At 47.1% G+C, this 12,611-nt stretch overlaps 1 protein-coding gene across 1 annotated transcript in view; it reads right to left on the bottom strand.

The window, feature by feature from the left end:
* Nucleotides 1-12,611, bottom strand: part of LOC119436435 (ATP-binding cassette sub-family A member 2-like) — a 342,759-nt gene that overhangs the window by 88,434 nt on the left and 241,714 nt on the right. The window contains exons 37-39 of the mRNA XM_037703279.2: nt 12,020-12,135; nt 11,792-11,939; nt 4,666-4,789 (exon numbers count right to left, since the gene is read on the bottom strand). Coding sequence (XP_037559207.1) covers nt 4,666-4,789; nt 11,792-11,939; nt 12,020-12,135 — 388 coding nt within the window. The remainder of the gene's footprint in view (nt 1-4,665; nt 4,790-11,791; nt 11,940-12,019; nt 12,136-12,611) is intronic.

Genomic DNA, 12,611 nt, shown 5'->3' with positions numbered 1-12,611 from the left:
TGATGATTTTCAAAGTGTGTCAGAAACGGAATCTGTTGAAGAGCTGTGGAGGCGTTTTAAGGAAACAGTAAAGCACTGTATAGATAATTTTATATCCACACGGGCAAAAAGAACAAAACGACGCAATCCATGGATAAATAGAAATATTATTCATATGAAACGCAAGATAAAAAGACTGTGCAAAGGGAAAGCTACGATAGCTGAAGTTTCAGCTGCTAAAAGGAACCTAAAAACAGAACTGAGGCATTGTAAGCAAAATTTTTTTATAAAACACTTGCTAACTTTCTAAAAGATTCCCCCCAAAAATTTTGGCTTTTTTTCAAAGATAATGGTGAAAGTACTGAACAGAAATTAGATGGAACTGAAATTAGAGAAGAAGAGAGTGAAATTTGTGATAAGTTCAATCGTTATTTCCAGTCAATGTTCGTCAAAAGTCAAGATGACGCTGAAGAATATCAGTTGCCTTCTTCATTTCCATGCTTAATGGAAGAGCTTTGCATTAGCCAAGAAGGAATACTTAACCAGTTAGTTTTGTCAGACACAAAAAAATCTGCCAGGCCTGATGGTGTACCAACTGTATTTTTACGACGATATGCAGAGTGGTTATCTTATTACCTTTCTATAATGTTTCAAAAATCCTTGAAGTGTTGCTGGTTACCCCAAGACTGGCGTAGTGCAATAGTCGTCCCAATATTTAAAAGTGGTAATCGATTGTTAGTAAATAATTATAGACCTGTATCTCTGACATCTGTGTGCTGTAAACTGATTGAACACGTAATAGCAAAACATATCCGACAGTTTCTAGAAAAAGATTTCTTATGTCCTTTCCAGCATGGCTTCAGATCCGGTCTTTCTACCGTTACGCAACTCATTGAAACAATTCATGATTTTTGTATTTCTTTGGATGCAGGTCAGCAAACTGACGTTATATGTATCAATTTCGCAAAGGCTTTCGATAAAGTCTCCCATCATAAACTGCTATTTAAACTTCACAATGTAGGAATCGATACGCAATTGCTTGATTGGTCTGGTGCATATTTGTCACATCGTCAACAAGCTGTTAAAGTAAAAAACAGTGTGTCGAGTAAATTAAGAGATTTATTCAGAAGTACCGCACGGCTCTGTATTAGGGCCTCTCTTGTTCCTGTTATATATTAATGACATTGCTTCAGTTGTTGAATCACCTGTCAAAATTAGGCTTTTTGCCGATGATTATTTAATTTACTGTCCAGTTGCATGCAGAGATGATCAGCTTAAAATTAACCACTGTCTTCAATCATTAGGTACGTGGTGCAGAAAATGGGGGATGGAAATGAATTATAAGAAATCCACTTACTCACACATAACAAGAAAGAAATCTCTGCTTTTGTTCGAATATAACATTGAGGAAAGAAGTTTGAGCAACATCACCAGCTTCAAGTACTTGGGCGTAACAATTACAGATAAAATAAATTGGACGCATCATGTAGAAAATGTCTGTTTATCAGCATATCAAAAATTATGTTTCTTGAGGAAAAAAAGCGACGAGAGACGTGAAATTATTGGCATATAGAACTTATAATCGTCCGATACTAGAATATGCTAGTGCAGTTTGGAGTCCACATCAAAAGGTTCTTAAGAATAAACTGGAGCGTATTCAGCGTCTCTCTGAACGTTTTATATGCTCGAAATATAGGCGCACAGACTCGGTTACGAACATGTTAAGAGTATGTGATTTGGAATCATTAGAATTAAGAAGGTAGAAGTGTCGATTAAAACTCTTTTTTCAGATAATGCATGAGAAAGTAAAAATAAAGAAAGAAACACACATAAAGCCCCAGTTTAATAAAGGATACCTACGAACAACTAACTCCCTCCTGGTGCAACCAATAAGAACCCGTACTGATTTGTTTCGTTTTTCTATTTTTCCTAATGCCATAAGCTTATGGAACAACTTACCAGAAGAAGCTGTGCAGAAAAATGATATATACGATTTTAAAACTTTCATTGATAGTCATTTCGATTAATATGCTGTCATTTGTTAGTTGACCATATAATATGTGCTTGTGTTGAAAACTTTATTCATGTACCCTCCCTGTAACGACCCTCAACAGAGGGCCAACAGTATGACTAAATAAATAACATATGCGACAATCGCAGGAACAGAACGACCACAGCTCCGATGTTTCGACAGATTTCACTTTGTGGAACTGGCTGCATTTTTTTTCATTATTGATTGATTCATGGGGTTTAATGTCCCAAAGCAACACTTTGGCTATGAGAGAAGCCATACTAGAGGACTCCGGATTAATTTTGGCCACCTGGGGTTCTTTAATGTGCATCTAAATCTAAGAACACGAGCATTTTTGCCCTTTGCCCCATTAAAATGTGACAGCTATGGCCAAACCACAACCACATGTTCAGCAGCAGAACATCACAGCCATTGAGCCACTGTGGCGGGTATCTTTCATTATTGCGAAAGTGTTATTGTGCCATGAGCAAGATAGGCAATCAGGAGAGGGCACCTCTCCAAGGTGCTGGCCAACAAAGGAAGCAAAATTAAAAAAGTTTGTTGTTGGCTCTTCGGACACATGCATCGCTTGTGCGCAACCATTTCAGTAACGTTCACGTCCCTCCAGCACCCTAATAACTTCCACCTTTTGTAGCTTTATGGCAGTGCTCTTGTATCTACTGCAACGTCGATAGCTACATTAGTACACAGAAGTGACTCCTCTTTGCCGTGATCTCCTCTTTACCGTGCCAGGTACCAAGCTAACACCTGCAATATGGTAGGTTGGGAGCATGCAAATTTTTGCCACCCAGACTCATAGCCAGGATTTTTTTTCGGAGGGGGCCTAAGCCTCTAGTGATTTGATCCAAAGAAACTGTTTTCCCGTTTATATTTGTTTATTTTATTTAATTAATTAATTTATTTAGTTAAGTTAGTTATAGTTGTTTGTTTGTTTACTTTACTTTTACTTTACCTAATTACTTATTAAGAAAATGTGCTAGCACACCCAACACATAGAACAAGAACTCTCTGATTTAAATTCAAATTCATTCGCATGTATCTAATTCAAATTCATTCGCATGTATCTGACAGCCAAGTAATTGAAACTATATGTGTTCGTGGTTTCATAATGTTCTGTACGTCTCATAGTGGAACGCAAAACTTAATATAGTCATTAACAAATGCTTCACGCTTGCCTCTTCCTGTATATTTGATGTGCTTTTATATATTATGACATCAATGGTGTCTAGCTGATTGGTATGAATTAAATAATTATTTTCAGCTATTGTCTCTCTTTATGCAAATAGCTTGATTTTTATAGCACCAGACAAATGCGAGATGTCCAACAGGTTGGCGAAAGATGCAGCAACATGACTCAACAATAGCCATAAGTGAGGGTTCAAGCTCAACAGTACATATAATATTTTATTCAGCGAGGTGACAATCTATATGTTTGCAGATTTAGGAGGCATAAGATTATTCAATGAGAAGATGGCATGATGATTATGCTACACCAAGCTGTCTCCTACTTAGGTGCTTTCAACAGTATGACTGTAATAACGGCACTGCCTTTAATACAGTTCCTTTTTTTTTTAAATGGTGTCGTTTTGTCCCGGGTTCCAATAGTTGTTTCACACCGCGATTTTCATATGCCGGGGCTGCTTCATAAACATGAAGATAACTTTGCCGATGGTGGCAGGCACCAAATGAATGGACATGAGATCCAGCCTATTTACCCGGCCATCATGTTCTACAAATATGTTTTTACTCTCTCCAGTGTCGACCATTGTCAATAATTTGAGGAGCGTGGAAACTTTCGGGAGCAATTCTGTCAGATTCAACTAGAGCGTCTGTTGCGTAGCAGGGGAGTTTTTTGTCTTGCATGGCCTGCCATTCTGCTGTCCACATCTACCACTCCCCTTCTAGCATAGGGACAATTGCTAGAAGGGGAGTGGTAGACAATTCGTATATCTTCGACGCAAAATTAAAAGGCAGGCTTCGTATACTTAAGGTGACGTGCCTTTGTATAGGATAAATTGCAAGCTCTGTATGGGGATGATGTCCGGTGACTAGTGGTTTGCAAAGCAGCACTTGAGAGAGGTTCACAGATCGTTGATATAGGAAATGTACGAGGCTCACCTGTAGTGCTCCTCTGCAAAACTAAAATAATAATTTGCCCCATATTTCTGTGTGCCGACCGTGCACCCGTGGCACTTCCGTAGTTCACTATGAAGTCGGTTGCTCTGCGTGGATCCAAAACAATATTCCCATGCTTGTATCGAGGGGAAAAAGAAACCGAGAAACTGACACTAGACTCTCTTGCCTGAGTCGTAGTGACAACTTTAGCGATAGCGTTTGTCTGTTTATGACCATATGTAGATATAGGTATGGCATATATGTATATGGTTTACGACAATACGAGAACAGGCGTGTATCTCTTGCAGGAGAGAAATGGACGCATCGCGCTCGCAAAAATGGGCGATGAGTTTCATTTCGGGGCAGGGCCCTGGGCCCCCCTTTGAATATGTGCCTATTGCCACTACTTGCCACAGGTAGTGCTACATGTCCAGTTCGAAACAGCAGCGCATGCAGACTGTCAGAATAAAACATGCCTAATGTAGCAGATTTTGAAACCTATAGGAGATAACTTGTAACAGTAAAGAAACTGAAGTCACCTGTCTTAAACAGGAAGAAGTTCTGGTACTCATTAAAAGCAATGTCCATAAGTCCTCTTCCGAGGCAATAATTAGGAAACATGAGAAAAATGGCCTTGAGTAAGTGATGAACTTCACCAAGATACTGAAAAAGAAAAAGTGTTTGCATGTATATGATATATATGCACATAAATACTGAGATTCCGGTATCAAGATACACAAAATGTAAAAAGAATTTTGTAACAGAATACTAGCAAGAACAACTCACATGCTATACTAGGCAACTAACTGAACCAACTGGTGTAAACAAGCTTCCCACTAAAAAAGCACATACAAATGCAAAGAAAATGCAGGCACAGGCTACAAACTGTATTTATAAAATTTACAGCTTTTGTGCAAGTTCTGCGTACACAATTTGCATGTACTATCTGTCAAAAAAAGTTTTCAGGCCATAGCACTTGTAACTAGACTGGGTAAAGCCACATAATGGCCATGAGTTTAAAAGCAGGTGTAAAAAAACACATATACAAGAGGGACAAAAAAGAAAATGCAGGTGCTGGCTATCAACTCAAACGCCGCACCTGTCACGGAGCAAACACCACTGCACACCGCAGCAGCACAGCTTCTCCCAGTCCTGTTGGAAGCGGCGCACTCGCAGTCTAGTGCTTTAAAGGGAAACCTCTAATCCCCTCAGCCAGGCGTGCTGAGCAGCCTACGGGTATCTCTCCCGGAGTACAGCGGCTATTCGGACCATATGAGTGCTACGGAGTACCTCGAGGCACTGCACCACTATCAACAGGCAATGCGGCTGGACGACAGCGCGATGCTAGGCACTGTATTGCCCGTCTCGCTAACAGCCCATGCGGCACGGTGGTACCGACTTGTTGGCCACCAAGCTCGTTCGGTGGAGGAGTTTAAGTCACTTTTCCGCAGCGAATTCCTCCCTCCTGACTATGAGCGCCGCATGCGTCGCGAGCTAGAGCTTCGGACCCAACACCCTGACGAATCTCTGCTCGAGTATGTCAGGGCTATGCAGGAGCTCTATCTTCTCGCTGACCCTTCGGCATCTGACACCAAGAAGGTAGAGCGGGCCATTCGTGAAGCCCATCTAACCTTCGCCGCTTATCTTAGGAGCGCCCGTTATCATGACCTAAATGAGTTGGCCTCCGATGCAAAGCGGATTCAGGGCGACATACTGGCAGCGAGAGCCTACTGTCCGCCGCCACCGCCGTCCGCCTCTCTTGAACCTCGTTGCACGTGGGCTGGTGGTGACTCGTCACCCCGTAATCCCAAGAAATACCAGGCCACGAGAGAGTACCGAGATGCGCGCGACCTTTCTGACCGCGCTCTCGACCCGTACTCGTACACCTAGGTGCGCTGTTCTGTCCCGCACACCAATGAGAACGGAAACCCCGTGCCCCTGCGCACGAGGGGAAATCAGATCGCGGTGCCCCTTTGGCTAGCGAAGGAAAACCACCCAGCGCCCGAGACGCGCACAGGCTCCCTCAATCGGGCCGAGGCGTTGTCTGCTACCATTGTCATGAACGCGGCCATATTGCCCAAACATGCACTGTGCGCTGTCCGACGCAAGAGCCTCCTTGCCCGTCGGGAAACGGCATCAGCCATCGGTGAGCTCCCTATCGCCGGCGGCGACAGTAGGGGCGCATAGTGGTGAAACGCAACCTCTGGCTCCAATGGCGTGTCGCGCTGGCACTGACTCGTCCGCCAGACCGGTGCCTTTCATCGCCCTTACGATCGCTGGTCATCAGTTTGTGGCGTTGCTGGATAGCGGGGCCTTGGTCTTGCTGTTCGGCGACGAGGTTATAGCTCATTTGCGCCGGCGTTCTGTCCGCATTAGAGCCTGCGACACTGCCTTCCACCTCGCGAGCGGCACAGCTAGCTCGTGAGGCTCGGTGCGGCTGGTTGTGCGCTGGGAGAATTGCGTGCGCCGTCAGCGATTTTTTTGTGCATCTCCTGGGTCTTTCCGTGCCCGTAATTCTCGGTCGCGACTTACTCGCCCACACGGGTATCATGATTGATACCCCCTGCAACCCTTCACTACACTCCCGCTGGCCACGGCGGCCCCTCAGACACCGGATGCCGCGCGAGTGAAGGAGGAGAGTAGACCTAGCGCGGCCCCCTTGGCTCGTGTCCCTCACTCCCCCGCCGAGATTGGCCGCTTGGCTGGCACGGCGGAAAACGGTCGGCATGATCTGCTTTCTCACAAGCATTGCGCTGCTACAGAGGTCAAGGTTCCGTTTACCCCGGCGACCACCCTGTTAAGCAGCAGCTCAAACTGCTCACTGCCACCTATGTCTGACACCTTGTCGGTGCACGAGAAGGCCTGCCTGGCATCGCTGCTGACTCGTTTCAGCGCGATGTTCACCGAACGATCGGGTTGCACCTCCCTTGTGCGACATCGGATCGACACAGGCGACGCACTGCCGTGGAAATGCAATCCTCACACCGTTACCGTGGCCAAGAGGAAGGAAATTGACCAGGCATTGGATGAGCTTATTGAGACCGGTATCGTCCAGCGCTCAAACAGTCCCTGGGGTTCTCCGGTGGTAATGGTCCCTAAAAGAGACTGCTCTTTTCGGCTCTGTGTGGACTACGCCGGCTGAACGAGGTCACAAAGAAGGATGCATATCCTATGCCTAACGTGGACTCAATTGTGGCTAATCTAGGCGATGTGTGCTACTTCACCACCCTGGATGCTAGCCACGGCTACCTGCAGGTTCAGATAGAGCCAGCTGATGCGGAGAAAACTGCGTTCACCTCTCACCGAGGCCTTTACCAGTTCACTTGTATACCATTTGGCTGCTGTGGAGCTGCAGCTACGTTCCAGAGATTGATTGACAGCATTCTCGGGGATGCGAAGTGGCGCTATGTGCTGGCGAACCTCAATGACATTGTCATCTTCTCTCGAACGTTCGAGGAGCACCTCCACCACCTGGAGGACGTCCTCGAGAGGTTACGTGCCCCCGGGTTGACTCTAAACCCGAAGGAAGCCCAAATAGCTGAGACTCGCATTTCCCTATTGGGCTTTACCATCGACAGGGGTCGTGTTCTGCCGTGCGAAGAGAAGGGTCAAGCTATCCTCGAAATACCCGACGCCGGTGAACATACAGGGCCTTAGGCGCTTTTTGGGTATGGTGAACTACTACAGACAGTTTATCCTGAATTGCGCCGCTCTTCAAGCGCCCTTAACCGCACTTTTGAAAAAGTCGGCACGATGGAGCTGGGGGCCTGAGCAGGATGGTGCCTTTCATGTACTATCCCGAGCTCTAGTGGCTACAGCCAAACTGAAGTTGCTTGACCTCACCAGGGAGTTCGTTGTCCAAGCTCACACGAGCGACCTGGGCCTTGGGGCTGTGCTGCTTCAGGAGCACGACAGCGTTCTTTGACCAGTCGCCTTCGCAAGCCGGTCACTTAACGCCGCCGAGTGCAACTACAGTGTGACTGAATGGGAATGTCTCGCTATATTTTTTGCTCTCCGGAAGTATGACTGCTACGTCGACGGAGTGCCATTTGTGGTGGAGACGGACCACATGGCGCTCACCTGGCTTAAGCGCTTGCGCGAGCCTTCAGGCCGGTTCGCGCGCTGACACTGCAGTGGTACAACTTTGTTGTGCGCTATCGGAAAGGGAGTTCAAACGTGGTGGCGGACGCCTCGACGCGAGCCCCCGTTTCAGCGTATGATCCTTTGGTCCACCACTCCCATGAGCATTCGCACCAAGTAGAAGCCGGAGCCTCAGTCTCCAATGGCTCAAAAGGCGCGAACCTCACACACTCAGTAGAGACCGGAGCCTGTGTCTCCAATGACCCCCGACAGCAAAGCGATCACCGGATTGCCAGCCTCGGGAGAGGACGTTTACATGGTGGACCCCGTTACCTCATCGGGTACCGTCTTCAGCAGGCAGGAGTTACTAAAGGCACTGCAGAGCGATCCATTTTGTCGACGAATTGTTAACAGGCTCAAAGAGCCAAGCTCCCAAGAGGAGCGGGGTGGCAATGCCGTCAGGCACACCTGGACAGCTGGCATTGCTGTAGGCGCCAAGTGCGACGCAGCTGGTATTGCTGCGGGCACGTTGGATACGTATCTGCTTGACGCCGTGTGCCACTTGGCATCTGAGGAGGCTCCCCAGGAGTTTTTCAAGGTGGTGATACCCCGCAGTCTAAGGAAAGCCACCCTGAGCTATTTCCACGACTCGCGGGTGGCCGGACATGCGAGTGGCCTTAAGACTTTCCAAAAGTTGTGCCGCTCTGCTACCTGGCCAGGCATTAAGCATGACGCTCTTCACTACGCCCGCTCATGCCGCGTGTGCCAATGTGTGAAGCCTTGCACAGGCAAACCCCCTGGGCTCATGCAGCCACTCGACAGCCAGCTACCCTGGCAAGTCGCGGCCTGTGACATTATGGGACCTTTTCCCAGAAGCCGGTGAGGCTATGTTTTTCTTCTGGCTGTCACAGATCACTTCACGAAATGGGTTGAACTTTTTCCCCTTCGGAAGTTAACGGCACGCGCAATGTGGGACAAGTTGACCGAGGTCTTTAACCGCTTCGGCTTTCCGGCGGAGCTGATAACGGACAACGCGTCCTACTTCACGGCCAAGGTGGTCGTGGATGCGTGTCCTGCCTTTGGCATTAAGCACCGCAAGACAACCACGTATCACCCACAGTCCAACCCGACAGAGTGCATTAACTGGAACCTCAAGCTCTTGCTCGCGGCCTTTGCCCAGCAACACAGGGATTGGGATGTCTGTATTAACGAGATAGGCTTCTCCTTGCGGTCCACGGTGAACCGTTCGACTGGGTACACGCCCGCTTTCCTCAACTTCAGGAGAGAGCTGCCAAACCCCATTGACCCTGTTCTGTGGCCTAGCAGCAGGGCGTGCGCCACGAAAGCAGGCCTTTCCGGCTACGCGGCGGAACTGCACTCACGGATGGACGCGGCCCTTGACCTGGCCCGTTCCAACCTGGCCAAAGCGCGAGCTGGACAAAAAGCCCAATACGACCGGTCACATCGGGACGTGTACTACGGTGTCGGCGATCTCGTCTTCAGACGCAACCATGTTTTGAGTGACGCCGCCAAAGGCATCTCTGCCTCCCTGTCGGCCAAATGGTTGGGCCCGTACCGAGTGGAGACCAAAATGTCCCCTCTGGTATACAAGCTGGCTGACTCCCAAGGGAGACCAGTCGGCGGTCCAGTTCACATCTCAGACCTCAAACCTTTCGTTGCCCATAGCAATGACTGGAGCGAGGGGGAGGCGGTCAACGAACCGCAGGCAAACCGTGACACGGCTGGCCCCAGGCCACGCAAACGGTACAACCTGCGGAAACGCACCTAGGCAGGCTTTTTCCCACCAGCTGGTAGCCGGACTTTATTCCCTACCACGCCGGTGAACGGAGCGACACAGCTACAGTGCAAGGGCGCACATTGCGAAGTGGTGACAGGCCCTTTTGGCCTAATATACCCTCTCGTGCTCACCCGCCTTCTGACGCGCCTAGTCAGCTTTCTCCCACTAGCAGGTAGCTGAACTTCATTCCCTACCATGCCATTGAATGGAGAAATGTGGCTACGGTGCGAGGGCGCACATTGAAGTGGTGACAGGCCCATGTGGCCTAGTATACCCTCTTATGTGTTGTCCAAGCCTCAGGCTGGCAAACGCCCCTTTTTGGGCAGTGAGCCAGGCGGGCAACTTTCTTGGCACGCCGGCTATGCCGAGGGGCTTTCCTGTCCTTTCCCTTGTGTCGTCAAGTCTTCTCCCTGTGCCTGGCTCCACTGTGCCACCAGTCTTCCTGACCACGAAGCCAGCTGTCCCTGGTCCTACCATGCCAGTCTGTTTCTGACCTCAAGGCCTGCTGCTCCTGGTCCTTCCGCCATGGCTGACTCCCGCCTTGCAGGCCCCGAACTTGAGCAGCCTTGCCTCCTGCTGCCTTGGCTGCCGCTAACTGCAGCTGGTCCACCCAGTCAGACGCTGACCCCTGGCCGAGGATGGTCACTCCGGCTTCCGCTGCTGACCTGGCTGCCGGTCATCCCGGCCTGCTGTTCCTGCTAGTGCGCAATCCAGAGGGCGCTGTGACCTCCGTGGAGGCTGCTGCGCCAATATGGCAGCCACGCCACGCGCATTCCTGGCTGCTCCTGTCTGCGGACCTCAAGCGTTGCTGGCTGTCCCCTGGTGCGGCCCCGCCCTGTCCTTCCTGGGCTGCCGACCCTTCCTCCTGGCAGTGAGCCCTTCTTGGTGTGAGCAGTGAGCCCTTTTTAAATAACATCTCTCAAGTCTTCTTTTTCTACTTACTGCAATTTTTTTCTCTGCACAGCAGTGTATATCTTTCCTAACTCACTTGGCATTGCTACTCACTTGGCATATCTTTCCTAACTCACTTCCTAACTCAGTTGGCATTGTATTGACTACACACTTTCACTAAGTCTGTGTGACAGAGAATAAATATAATTTATATGCATAACTCAATTCTTATTATCTGTGCTTTTGCTACCTTTCAGAAACTAGAAGATGGGATGCACATTTTCAGGTGTTCACTATTCAGAGAAAGTGACTGTAGTAAATAGGGAAATATCCTTTTCTTAAATGTGTGAGCTGCTTACCAATGCTGACATTAATCTTATGCAAACACGACTTGCTAAGGGAGAATTTGAACTGAGACACGGCTATTCCGTATTTTTTTTTTTTTTTTTTACTTTTGAATGCTTAGAGAAAAACCTTATCAAAGTTTTGATGGCCTCAGACAGTACTGCTAACACACATGACCATCTAGGAAAATGTCTTATAAGACTGTCTTTAAACTAATAAAACCTTACCAATTTGCTCAGCTTTACGACATTTTAAGAAGTATGGTGGTGCTATAATAACCAGTACCAGCACCAGGATGACATAACATTTAAAACATCCAAAGCTTTTACAGGACTCCACAAACAAAGACCAAATAAATGCCAGCGATCATGACCCTGTTATGTGGCCTTGTGTGCAGTCCGGCCACGATTGTTCTGGCCTGGTAACTTCTGTGACAGATAGTACGTCACTGAACATCACCCTCATTTAGTACTAAAAAAAAAAGAAAAGGTAAGCACGGATGATTTTTTCAGGCAAACTTATTTTTGCTAAAAAAATGAAGTAAGACATACGGCATCATAGGAGAAGACTTCAAGCAAAAAGCTGGTCACAATACATGTGATCCCAACAAAAAGGTTGATGACAATAAGAAAAATATAGGCTGTACTTGGCTCCTTGAATACGAAAGAAACGGGGTACATGACTGGTGTTATTGACCACCTGAAGAGAGTAAAATGCATGAATGTATAATGCGTTCACGAAAAGATAGATGAAGTCACAGATATATTAATGACACTTACCCATATAGAAGAAACAATGAGAGTACAGCTGGAAAATTCTTTGCTGATGTATATGCAGGAATGTCGAAAATAAGGAGAATAAGAACACAGCATGTTGCAGGGACAACATAGCTGCACTGTAATGGCCAAGAAAAAATTTATTAGGCACAATAATTTCGAATATTTGCTCATGCATTAGATACAATCACTAGAGCTACAGTAATTTGATGGCATCATTAATGAACCCACGCACAAGTTGATTTTTGGCTGACTGAATTATGGTAGAAACTTTCTGATAAGCCAGGTACTACCTATACAGTGTTTGGAAAATGCGGTTCATTGTACATGCTTTCAATGAAATTAGTTCACTTAAGCAGGCACTTTAACTTCTGCAACCTGTAGAACTAAGAAAGAAAAAGATCTAAACTCCAGCAAAACATTTCAAAAACATTTGCAAAATATTTCTGCATGTTCTTTCTCAAAGACAGTCTGCATAAAAGAGTTTTACAGAATGGAATTTATTATCTATAATGAGTGCAGTTCACAAGCTTTTCTCAGCATAGAAACTCCTATGCGTAGAACATTTATGCTGAAAAGTGCTTGTCAAACAGTA

Source organism: Dermacentor silvarum, chromosome 1 (assembly GCF_013339745.2).
Source record: "Dermacentor silvarum isolate Dsil-2018 chromosome 1, BIME_Dsil_1.4, whole genome shotgun sequence".
NCBI lineage: Eukaryota > Metazoa > Arthropoda > Arachnida > Ixodida > Ixodidae > Dermacentor > Dermacentor silvarum.
Note: the sequence above shows the minus strand (reverse complement) of the source record. Positions and strands in the feature narration are given on the sequence as shown.